The following is a 13,234-nucleotide window of genomic DNA, read 5'->3' on the forward strand; positions in this document are numbered from 1 at the left end:
TGCAGGCTCCCTCCCTCCCTCGCTCCTGATCCAAATCAACTCATTAGACAATTAGCCTCCCTATTTAAACCCCACACACAGTTACCATAGCACAGAGGTGCCAAGCTATCAATATACTCAGAGCTGGTAAGTTTGATCATCATCATTGGTTTCATGCCTGTCTTTTTTGTCAGTTTTGTCTTTTTCCTCAATCATAGACAGCTCCTTTTCAGACACTCTGGGTATTTACCTTTGCTAGTTTTGTTGTTGAAAATTGCCTTGTAAGCTACACCATCCCCATTCCACATAGTTCATTATATCACAGGACACACATCCCCAATAGCTTGTTCTCAATTCAGCTATATTTACCTATCCCTGCCAGTACTTTCCATCCCCTGGTCACAACCCACCACCCTGCCCTCCCTGCTCACATTCCCCCACATATAGTATTTTCCCCCCCTCATTCTTTCCACTACCCCACAGATACTATTATAATAGTTGACATACTTTGCACCAACAAGAAAAGAGATGTTTTTCTTTGACAGTTTCTACGTCTGTATACAGCTCCCTGACATGCTTTACATCTCTGTCATTTTGCAGTGAGATACTCCGTTCGTTTATTGCCTGATGAAGCGGGATGTTTGCCCGTGAAACGCGTTGCACTTTTATGTAGGAGTATGTGAATAAATTGTGAATTTTTTTTCTACAATCAACAGCGATTTTTTGTCTGTTTGTGTGTGGACGGTCCACCACCGCCACCTAAACCGTTTTAAACCTTTTATCTTGTTTTATCCTACTGGCGCCTCTGTATCCTTGCATATTAGGCTGTATACACCCTTCCTTTTGAATCTCAAGAGATCATTTGTGTGTTTCTTTCCCCCTGCATCTCTCATGCACTGAAGTTTCAGGCTGCTCTTTTCTTCCTGCAAACAGCTTTGCCCTTGTCTGAATTTCCTCAGTATGTGAAAGCCCAGCCAGCTCAGAGGACGATTTATCCAGCTTGTAAAAGATAATAGAGCAGAGAGAAGCTGCACTAATCTAAATATCACACAGGCAGTGTGCAGAGAGGGCCCTGAAAGGGGGAGTTCATAGCAGAACCACAACACTGAAGAACTTGGCAGCCTTCCAGACACAGGCTGACAAGTCTGACAAGGGAAAGATACATTGATTTATTACAGAGACTGTGATAGCAGAAAGTGCTGCAGTAAGCCAGAACACATTAGAATAGCTTTTGGAACTTGTAGGATGATAAAAAACAGGATGCAATTTTTGTTACGGAGTCTCTTTAAAACTGCATTTTGTGTTCAATTATGCTATCTTTGACTGATAGTTAACGGTTTTTGATGAGCAGAAACATTTAAGTGTGACAAACATGCAAAAGAATAAGAAATCAAGAAGGGGGCAAATAGTTTTTCACACCACTGTATATGTATTTACTCCGGACGAAGGCGTTTAGCCGAAACATGTCGAGTTTACTGTAATGTTGTACACTGGGTGCATGGTGGGGTCCCCTAATGTCCACCATACCTGTGCTAGTTGTGGGAGGGTGTTTATCACTAATCATATTGTGCATATATTGGATAATTTTTCCACAGAGGAGATATTAATCCCTCTCCTAGATACGTGCACATACACGTACAATTTATATTGTTTGGATGGTGATCCACCCCCAAAAAACAAAAAACGATTTTCATGTGACACAACTAGAACTCAAATTAATTACACAGGTTGACTGTTTTTTAAATGTGGTGTTGTACCGTGATATATTATATATTTTAATAGAACAAATAAAAGTTACATTTTAGCGCGATAGGGGTCTATTCCCTACTAGGGAAAACGTACTTGGAAAATTATGCCGAGGACAAGTGGGCAAATAAAATGGGTTTTAATTTCAGTAGCATGTGTTATTTTAAAACTATAATGGCTGAAAAATAATGATATTTTTTTCTTATTATGCCCGTTAAAATGCATTTACAATAAAATAATTCTTAGCAAAATGTACCACCCAAAGAAAGCCTAATTGGTGGCAAAGTGATAATTTTGTTGTGATAAGTAGTGATAAAATTATTGTCGAATGAAAGGGAGAAGCACTGCAATGTGAAAATTGCTGTGGTCTTTAAAGGGAGGGTCCAAGCAGGACAAAAAAACAAAATCCACTTACCTGGGGCTTCCTCCAGCCCCTGGCTGCCGTTTTGTGCCCTCGCCTCAAGTGGCTCCCGATGTCCTCCGCTGCAGAAGCCAACCTCGCCAGATCTGCTTCCTGTGCACTCCATGGCGCGGGTCACGTGGTCCGGCAGACGTCAGCCAGACCACGTGACCCGCGCCGTGCAGCGCACAAGAAGCCGACCCAGAAGCTGACCTGGCGAGGTCGGCTTCTGCAGTGGAGAACACCTGGAGCCATTGGAGCTGCGGCGAGGGCACAGGACGGCAGCCAGGGGCTGGAGGAAGCCCTAGGTAAGTGGATTTTGTTTTTTTTTTGTCCTGCTTGGATGTTTCCTTTAAGAGGAAAACCCCCTTAGTGGTTACAGATAAGTTAATTGGCTTGCCCCCTAAATTGTCCCTAGACTAAAATACATACACTACACGATACAGAGATATGAATATGGTAGGGATTAGATTGTGAGCTCCTCCGAGGGACAGTTAGTGACAAGACAATATATACACTGTACAGCGCTGAGGAAGATGACAGCGCCATATAAATACTAAATAATAATAATAACGAGTGAATCCACCTGTGCATGTGAGGTATGCATTGGCAGTAGCTTTGGCGTTACTGATGTCACCTAGACAGAGTTGTGCTTCTGTACAAGTGCCCAGGTACTATTACTGTTATACTGGTTGCCTGCTCGCTGCAGACCCCAGGGCTTCCCTTTCTGCGTGTCACTGGGAGTTCCCATTTCTCATGTTGGGCCATATTCAATAAGGGCCTGGGCACACGTCTTGCATAGCATCTACGTTGCAGCACAGTCCTGTTCAACTAGCTAACAGGATGGCTCTGCATCGTGCTTAAAATGCATGCAGTAGTGCGTTGTGTCAGCGCTCTGATGTGCAGTGCATTAGTGTGCCTATTGGACAGCGCTGACTGTCCTTGCATATCGCATGCATACATAGTAGTAGCTGACTATTGATAATGTGGTGCAGGGGTCTTGTATAAGAGTAGTTACAATGATCACGTATTGTAAAAAATATTGAATGTATATTTTTCTACATATAATATTATGAAAAAAAAATGGTATTGCTTGTCTGTATCTGTTTACACAGTACAGCTCACATCAACTCAGCAGAAAAAAATATAGCCGAGTCTACAATCAAAACACCTAACTGATAACTTAAAAATGTCAAGGCTGACTTAGTCTCACATGTTAGAAACATCCCCTTTACCATTAACAGCTTGGACTCTAAGGCCTTGTTCACATTATAAATCGCCAGCGCTATCACAAGAGCTGAGCGATTTATAGATTTTGCAAGCGCTTTCAGAGCGATTTTTGCTTAGAAAAGCGCTTTTCTAAGCCATTTGTGTAGGGTTTTTTTTTGCCCCGGAAATAAATAAATACAATGTATCTATTCATTGAAAGCGATCTGGAAATTGAGTAAACCAGAGATGAAAAATTAAAAAGATTTTATACATACCTGGGGGCTTCCTCCAGCCCCATATGCTCTGATTGCTCCCAGGCCACTGTCCTCCGCTGCCTGCAGTGGGACCCTGCACTGCCGTCAGTCGGAGACAGTCTAGCGTAAGAGAAATGCGCCGTTTGCGTATCTCTCCAGTAGCCCTTATTCGGGGGAATAAGGGTGCTGGGAAGCTGCTAGTAAAATATTAGCAATACTGCCAATATTCTACTATTGGACGCTGGATAATTCCGATAGTAAAATATTAGCAATTTTACTAATAACCTATTATTGCTTTACCTAAACCAGGGGTCTCAAACTCAATTTACCCGGGGGCCGCAGGAGGCAAAGTCAGGATGAGGCTGGGCCGCATAAGGGAGTTCACGTGTCCCCGCCGCAAAACGAGGGCTGCAGAGCCCCCAAATCGCCCCGGGGGCAATCCGCCGGCATTTCCTGGAAGGGGCAGAGCTTTCAGCTTCAGCTCTGCCCCTCCTGACGTCAATCGCGGCGGATCGCCGCCTCTGCCCGCCCACTCTAAACATAAAAAAAAAAATTGGGAAAATAGGAAAAAATGCCCGGAATCTTCATACAGCCATATTACGGCTGTATAGCGATCCCTGGCCAAAGCGCTGCGGCTGCGTATGGACCCCCTGGAAACTCTGTCAGGAAATGTATTGCTCTTTCTTTTGATACATGTAAAATTACACTACCGTTAGGCTTGCTACTAAAAGTGACATTTACCGCATTTAAAAGTATACTATTTTCCTTCGAAACTTTAAAATCGATTTTCTCAAGAACTATAAGGTCTTTTTGAAAAATTGTTTTTTCCTCTTATTCCTAATGATCTCCTTAACATATCCTGCAAATTTAGGGTTTCTAGCATTTAAGGTGGATTTGCTATTAACCATTAAAGTCGGCGGGTTTTTAAATGTGTATTTTTTTCCTTTGCAACTTTAAAATCGATTTTCTCAAAAACTATAAGGCCGATTTGAAAATTTTTTTTTTCCTCTTGTAGCCACTGGGGGCCCCTACAAGCTCTGGGGCCCTGGGGCCACAAAATATTGTATCGCGGGCCGCAAATGGCCCGCGGGCCGCGAGTTTGAGACCCCTGACCTAAACCATCCTCTCACACTAACATGCCCTCTATATCCTCCTAACACTAACCTGCCGCTATCTAAGCCTAACACTAACCACCTCTTACCTGCTCCTAACACTAACCCTCCCACCTACAGCTAACACTTGCACCCTTAACTTAACCTCTTACCTGTTAACTTAACCCCGCCACCATCTATGCCGCTTTTAAAGGGGTACTGCAAAAAAACAAAAACTGACACTTACCTGGGGCTTCTATCAGTCCCCTGTAGCCGTCATATCCCGTGCCCTCCTCCTCCGATCACTAGTTTCCCGCCGCCAGTCCCTGTCTAATTACGCGTATAGCGCTACTGCGGCTGCGTGGCCACGTATGTGCTCGCATCTCTGGGAGCTTACTGTGCAGGCGTAGTACAAGAAAACCTCCTCCCAGAGACGGGAGGGGAACGCACACTATTTGTCTTGTTAGACGAATAATTGACCAGTGCCGGCGGCGGGGAACGGGTGATCAGAGGAGGACGACGCGGGACATGACAGGTACAGAGGGCTGATAGAAGGCCCAGGTAAGAGTCAGTTTTTGGGGTTTTTTGCAGCACTTCACAGAACTCCTTTAAGCCCTGGCACTTTGACTAATTTAATTGTGTGCAGTGCTCAAATTGTCCACTGGGTGCCACTATAGCTGCCATGAGTATTGCTGTCTATGCAGCACCCAAGTTTCCTAGCGACCATGGGGGCCCAAATTTCCCTTCATACTCGCGCACTAAATTGTAAGCCACTCTGACAGACATTTAGCAGCACAAACTCTTTAATATACACTGTAAACAATAGGGGAAAATGTGTCAGAGTAGTATAATACAAAATAATAATACAGTACTCTCACTTCCTGTCCAGATGCCTAGGCATTAAAAATATAAAGCAAAACAAAGGTAGATTATTTCAGCAGTTTATGTCATATTACAGTCACTCTGGGATTTGATTAGTGTTAGGTGTAAAGACATAGTCCCCTTTTATACCTTACCTGTTCACTCTGACATTGTACTGACTTTCATCTATAGCCATTGCCTTTGTCATTGCAGTTATGGCTCCCTGAGAGAGAAAGAGAGACCATTTGTTTGGTAGACAGTACAGTTTCCTAACTTACAGCAGTTTCAGGCAGAGTGACCATGTATGTGTAGGCTATGTTATGTTCTTCCTAAAGGATAGGTTATATGAAAAATATTGGAGGCTGTGTTCTCTCCACCACTGGGCTCTCCCAGGGCTCCTGTGTCATGTCTCAAACGCCAGAGGCCAAACACTAGAGGCCTCTAGTGGTCATGTAAGGTACCTGCTATGGTGCCCCTAGCGTTTGGCCTCCAGTATTTCTCACGGGACAAAGGAAGACACGGGAGAGAAGAGACAGGGAGGAGAGCCCTGCGGACGGTGGAGAAGACACACGCCAGCAGACAGGTGAGTGTGAGCTCTGCTGCCCCTGCACTCTGCACTGCCAGGTAAATATACATGGGGAGACCTGTGAACCCAGCAGGCAGTGCTCACAGATTTTCCAAAGATTTCATGCCGAAATCTATGGGGACAAAGGGGGTAAAGAGGCGCCCAGGTATAGATAAAACAAAGTTAAAAACACTAAAAAAAAAGTTAAAGGATGAGGTGGCTTACCTCAATAACGACTGCCTCGTAAGACAAAAGGTATATTTTGCACAGGCCACGGGTTTGGTGAAACTGAACTCAATTCCTCCGGCTAATACAAGTGCCTAAAAGAAAAAACAGCAAAAAGCATTGAGTGCCTCAATGCTTTTGGTTGTTTATCCTTTATGTTTTTAGTGTTTTTAACTGTATCTACCTATATCTCTTTACCCCTTTTGTGCATATTAACCTTAACCCTATTAAGGTTAGACACCAAGAGTGTCTCCACCTGTTTCAAGTGGTTGGTTGCCCCTGTTGCAACCCACCTTTGTGAGTAGTTCTATTATGATTTACATTTATCATTTTCCAAGTATAACATACTATGCTATTTGGGCTCCCATTGTCTCTGTGTCTTTTTCCCTAAGGTGTGAAGGCACCCCATTTCCTCAAATCCCTCTGTGATCACATAATGATCTGAGCGGGGTCTGTCTGTTGGCCAGATAGACCAGTGTATTGCCAACTTGAGAGTTCTCGGAATGAATTTAAAGGTAACCCTTTAACTCAAAGCAGATGATAAATAGATCATAAATAAATATTTAGGATACACCTTTTTATAATCATTATCCTGGTTTCAGCACCAGAAACTCTTCTTATAACTATATTGCTGTATAATGGTCTGTAACCCACCCTCAGGGCTAATTCACACCACAAGAGCTTTTTAAATGCTAGAGATTTGAAAAGCTCTTGCTAATGCATTACTATGGTGGAATTTTACAAAATCCCATTGCTTCAGTGAAGACACACACATAGCATAACATTAGCAAGAGCTTTTAAAATCACAAAGCGCTTAGAAAAGCTCTTGTAGTGTGAACCAGACCTCACAGAGATGCGTACACAAGGCTTGAGGTCACCTAATGCTGGGAACACATGCTGCAATTTCCTGTCCAATCAATGGGTGATCAGAAGGAAACTTGTACCGAGTGTGCATGTCCAAACTGCTCCTAAACGATAAAGGGATTTTTCAATAACTTCGATCGCTTTGTAGATCAGAAACAGATCGGACATGTAAAAAATATCCCGATTCCCATTGATCGGACCAGAAGTTGCATAGTATATTCCCAGCATTAGTGCAGATCTGCTGATGTTACTGCTCACTACATAGATAGGAAGAACATTCCACAGTTATTAATTTACCAGCAGTAAAGATGCCGGCACCACTGATAAATTTAAGAATGTACATCAGGGTGAAGTAAGCTTTTCCAATGGGCTAAATCATTTCTAAATTAATACTGTAAATAAAAATAGGCAGTTTTATTAAAGGAACCCTGAGCAGGTAATAAAAACAGAATTGACACATACCTGTGGCTTCCGCCAGCCCACCGTAGGCCGAGAGGTCCCCCGGCATCCTCCTGGCTCCTTCCTTCATCCTGGTCCCAGGTACAGGACGACTTCAGCCTGAAGTCCTCAGGTCTTCTTACCAAAGTGGATGATTACGCCATCACGCCAGCCGGCATGAGAGTCCTGGTCAGGCGCGTTTCTCTAAGATTGAACCGCGCATGAGCAGGACTCTCACGCTGGCCGGCGTAATTCCACAATCCACAGAAGCAGACCTGACGACTTCAGGACGAAGTCATCCTGTAATCGGAGCCGGGACCAGGGAAGGCGCCAGGAGAACACCAGGGGTCCTCGCGCCTACAGTGGGCTGGAGGAAGCCCCAGGCAAGTATAAATTCTGTTTTTATCACCTGCTCATGGTCCCTTTAAAATATATTCTGAAGAGGTCCTGTTTAATATATCCATTGCAATGGCAGTTCCCAGCCCAATTGTATTCTATGCCGGACGGGAAGGCTTGGGATTGTTACACAGATGACATTACTTTGAGACAAAAGCAAGTAGGATTACTTTATGCACAATAAGGAGAAAGCAAGCACGGTTTCATTGAATATTTTGCCAGATTGTAATTCTGCTTTAAAGAGATCTTACAGGCAGGAAAAATAGAAGTGAAAGCAGAGGTCATGTTTCATATACCCCAGTGTTTTTTTTAATTTGTCGGCAATTCCATTATTACCCTTTTCAGTTCTGGTCTCTATATATAGAAATGAATATACAGCTGATACTTCACCTTAGTGGCAACGTAGGGTATGGCATGTTTCTGTCCAATGATTCCAACCAGACTTGAAATATTAATAATGTTCCCTTGTGTTTTTCTTAGGTGAGGCAAAGCATACTAAAATAAAGAAACACAGTGTCACAAATGAAAGTTTTAATAGCTGGTACATTTAAAGGACAACTGAAGTGAGCGAATATGAAGGATGCCATATTTATTTCATTTTAAACAAAATAAAACAAAATTAGTTGCGTGGTAGACCCGCTGATCTATCTTGCTGCAGTACTGTCTGAATCACACCAGAAACAAGCATGCAGCTAATCTTGCCAGAACTGACAGTAATGTTTGAAACACCTGATCTGCTGCATGCTTGTTCAGGGTCTATGGCTAAATGTATTAACCAGTTAATGGCAACCTGACTTATTAAAACGTACTGCTTGAGCCTGTTAACGGCAACAGGACGTTTTAATAAGTCGCTCACTCCCGCCGCCGCTCTGCACGTCGGGACTCCGTGTTCCGTGATTGGGGAAGAGGACCAAGTGGTCCTCTACCCAATTGCAATGCCTGGAATAAATGGACGTGACCGCATTCAGCGGCCACGTCCATTTAGAAAACAGGAAACAGTCACAGTTCAGTAAAATGTTAAAAAAAAGTTAAACACTTCCTATAAAATAGGAGAGTGTTCACTAGCGCCATCTTGTGGCCAAATAGTAAAATTGCACATACAGGCGCATACATACACAAACTTATACACAATATTAATAAAATTAATAACTTACACTTCCAAAGCCCCCCCCCCCCCCTAAAAAAAACTTGTATAAAAAAAAACATAAATAGTTGCCTTAGGGACTCAGCTTTTTTAATTTTATGAGGGAATATTACTATAACGTTGCTACATAGGGGCTTGTACTTATGGACCAGACAAAAAAAACCCAGAAAAATAACACCTACATTTCCAAATAATATATTGTCGCCATACATTGTGATAGGGACATCATTTAAACGGTTTAATAATCGGGACAACTGGGCAAATTAAATGTGTCGGTTTAACCACAGGAGAAATGATCTTTTCCATTATTTTCTTATTTTTCCCGTTAAAACGCATTTAGAATAAAAAAAAATGTTAGCAAAATGTACTACCCACAGAAAGCCTAATTGGTGGCGAAAAAAACGAGGTATAGATCATTTTGTTGTGATAAGTAGTAATACAGTTATTAGGGAATAAAAGGGAGGAGCACTGACAGTGGAAAATTGCTCTGGCCGTTAGGGTAAAAACCACTTGGGAGTGAACTGGTTAAGAAGCAAAGGATCAGCAAGACGGCCAGGCAACTAGTATTTCTTAAAACGAAACAAAAATGGCAGCCTTCATGTTCCTCTCACTTCAGTTGTCCTTTAATACACAAGACTGAAGAAAAGGATGTAAAACGCATATTTATCAAGCCATTTCATTATTGCCCCACCCCAGAGAAATATCTCATGTCACACAAAAGGGTTTATTCATCAGCTTTGGCAACCCGGCGATCCTATGAAAGGTTTATGTTTTTATGGAAGATATGTACAATTTCTATGTATAACTTTGTTCTATGTGTATAACCCTATGTATGTCATGCTTGTATCATTGTATATATTTATTGTCCAGCGCTGCGTAATATGTTGGCGCTTTATAAATACAATAAATAATAATAATAATATGTTGAGGTTGTATTAGACCCACAATATTGGGGCTTACCCACGTGTATCTATGCAAACAGATCTGTAGAATTACTGTAGTGACACCTTTTTTCTTTAGATTTGAGTTCCTAAGATGATGAGTGACATCATTTCTATGACGTAATAACTATGGTCCGTATGGTCACCGCATGTACTGTTCTAGAAATGAACCATGCACACCCTGTGTCAGAGAGTACACAGCACTGCTAAAGTTATGTTTCTTGTGAAGCCAATATTCACTGGGTTGTGATCACATGATTATGCCTACAGGAAATCCATCTAATGATCCATGTGCATTGGTGCCCTCCCATTCCATGTGCATCTTCCCTGTTCCATGAGCGCGCTCCATGCGTAGCAGGTGGTTTTGGATCGGCACAAGAGTAATTTGGGGTTCCGGCAACCACCAGGCCCCAAATTACTTCTCCCTCCGAGTTGCTACGACTTGGCAATGGAATAGTGTTTAACGCCGCCGGGGATTTGAGCGGCAGCAGGGTGAGCTGTCATTCGGCTCACTCTGCACCCAACTCACTGGCGGCGACATCATACATATGCCTATCCATATGCAGCACCCCCCTCCTATTGCTTGTGCAGCTCCCTCTTCCATGTGTAACATTCATGTACAGCAGCCTCCCTTCAGTAATATACAAATCCCTTGGCTACCAACTCCCTATTTGCATGTGTTGCTTCATATCTGCAACCTCTTTATTCCATTCACAGCCACATGTAGCAATCCCTCTACAGTGCCAAGCCACCCCTTTGGCCTGTTGCCGCCCAAGGCTCTGTACTTTGTGGCCTTTCCACAGACCCAGCCCTGTATGCAGCTATACACAATGGAAGAAAATGCAAAGGCTTAGGAGTCGCTGCATAATTTGGTAAGATGGTATAGTTAAGATTGTACCTTTCATGGGCTCCTTAAGTGCCTGAGCACACTTGCGCACTTCTGTGCTTTTTTCAGCAATACGTATCAGTCTAAAGGTGGCCACACACCATACAATTTTTTAAATATCTGTTCAATTTAAGAATTGCAATCAATTTTTCTGACTGATTAGTACATTTAAAAAATATGACCAATTTACCACACACCTATGTTACATTTTTTCCCCAATTATGATAAAAATGATTGGAAGCTGAGAAAATTGCTAGGGTGTGTATATTAATAAATTGGCAATCTACCACACACCATACAATCTTTAGAAAGATTAAAGAAAAATATCTGGCATTCTGGATCGAGAAGAAAACGGGAAATCCGATCAGATTTTTCTGTCGAATTAAAAAAAGCTTTTGATTTTTTCAGGAGCTCCGATCGTTTTTATCGAATTGCCGTAAAATCGGATCATTGTATTGTATCGTGTGTGGCCACCTTAACACTGATAGGATACAGGGATCATAGGAGGAGATTTATCAACACATTACCAAAAGTTTTTTCTTCTTAATCTGTTCTAACCAGCAGGGAGAACAGTTCTGCATGATAATAAGAACTTCTTAAATCCTAGGTAATAGTGGCAGTTTAGCGTGGATTTCTAGAGCTGCATTACAGTTAAGAAAAGTGCAAATCCATCCCTAAACTGGCGCAGATTAAGAAGTGTTTGATAGCAGTTCTACAGATGTAGAACTGCTGGCTAGACATGATTGCAGAGTGCAGGCTATACATGATTTGTGATGTGCTCCTCCCACCTGCTGAATTCCTCCTCAGAGCCTGCTGCTATCAATACAGCAGGTGTGTTGGTTACCTCAGCAACAGCAATTCCCCTTACACACTGCACTGTCTGAGAGACCTTCCTAGCCCCTCCTATTATACAACAGTTTTAGAAGGAATCTGCACTATGTAATGATTTCTTAAGATGTCTGAGACAGTTCTGCACGGATTTCTAAAAACCTACTAATATTTTGTCTCAGACACTCTTGATAAATCTGGCCCATAGTCCTGTGGGATATTTACCTTCGCAGCCAGGAAGTAGCCAACCAGATTGAGATTTAAAAGGTCATGAAAGTCCTCAGCACTCGTGTCATCTATTTTTTGTTCTGGAGGATCTGAAGTCAAATTGTGAAAACAACAAAGTGCAATGATGAGCGTTGTCGTGGAAACTGGAGCACTGTGATGCAAGAGAATTCAGGTAGAATAAAGGCAAGGAAGAGCATAGCTGTCACAACACCTGAGAAGCAAGCAAATCAATAGAACAAGAATGATTGTGGTGAATGAATGAAGTACAAAGAATCACTAAGGCCCCATTAATCGTTCAGAGTGGATCAAAATGTATATTAGTGAATTTTGGCATTTACAGTTAAGTTAAAGGCCAACTCCACCTAAAAACAGGTTTCAGATTTAACATTACATCGTGGATTAAATAGCTTTTTGGTTCATGTCATTGGTGGAGGACTGTCAGCAAGGGGTCCCCCAAATCTCTGTGGACAAAATGGACAAAAGACAGCAAACTGTTACATCAGATTATCTAGATTATAAACTAAATGTAAGTATTGTCTCCCGTCATGGATCTGAAAATTATTCCTCGGGCAACAATTTAGGACCGATGCTATACAGACACATCACTAGCCTTCGGGCTATCGATGCGTTCTGTTCCTATAGAGGGGCGGAGGAACGATAATCGGCATACGATGGAATGAATTTCTGTGGGTGCTGGGAGAGGAAATAACATTGTGATTGATCCTGCTTGGGCATTGGAGTCATTAAAGAGGAACTATCGGGAAAATTTTAAAATTTAAAACACATACAAAAAGAAGTACATTTCTTCCAGAGTAAAATGAGCCATAATTTACTTTCCTCCTACCGTATGTTGCTGTCACTTACAGTAGAAATCTGACATTTCCAACAGCTCTTCATGGGGGATTCTGAGCATGGACTTTATGCGTTATAAAGACATTCCCTGAAAAGGATTTATACAATGATGCTGGCCAGCCTCCCTGCTCACCCTACACTTCTTTTGGACAGAGCAACTGCCATTCACTAAGTGCTTTTAAAAATAAAGAAATGCTAAGAACCCCCCATGAGAAGATGGGCTAGTCCAAAACCTGTCGGTAATGTCAGATTTCTACTACTTACTGTAAGTGACAGCAACATAGGAGAAAAGTAATTTATGGCTCATTTTACTCTGGAAGAAACGTA

At 42.3% G+C, this 13,234-nt stretch overlaps 1 protein-coding gene across 1 annotated transcript in view; it reads right to left on the bottom strand.

Annotated features, from left to right (window-relative positions):
• The window catches only part of HSD17B14 (hydroxysteroid 17-beta dehydrogenase 14), a 37,140-nt gene that overhangs the window by 8,654 nt on the left and 15,252 nt on the right, over positions 1–13,234 (bottom strand). Inside the window, exons 5-7 of the mRNA XM_068242971.1 lie at positions 12,053–12,144; positions 8,419–8,523; positions 5,696–5,763 (exon numbers count right to left, since the gene is read on the bottom strand). Coding sequence (XP_068099072.1) covers positions 5,696–5,763; positions 8,419–8,523; positions 12,053–12,144 — 265 coding nt within the window. The remainder of the gene's footprint in view (positions 1–5,695; positions 5,764–8,418; positions 8,524–12,052; positions 12,145–13,234) is intronic.

The sequence above is a fragment of the Hyperolius riggenbachi genome, chromosome 6, assembly GCF_040937935.1.
Source record: "Hyperolius riggenbachi isolate aHypRig1 chromosome 6, aHypRig1.pri, whole genome shotgun sequence".
NCBI classification, from domain to species: domain Eukaryota; kingdom Metazoa; phylum Chordata; class Amphibia; order Anura; family Hyperoliidae; genus Hyperolius; species Hyperolius riggenbachi.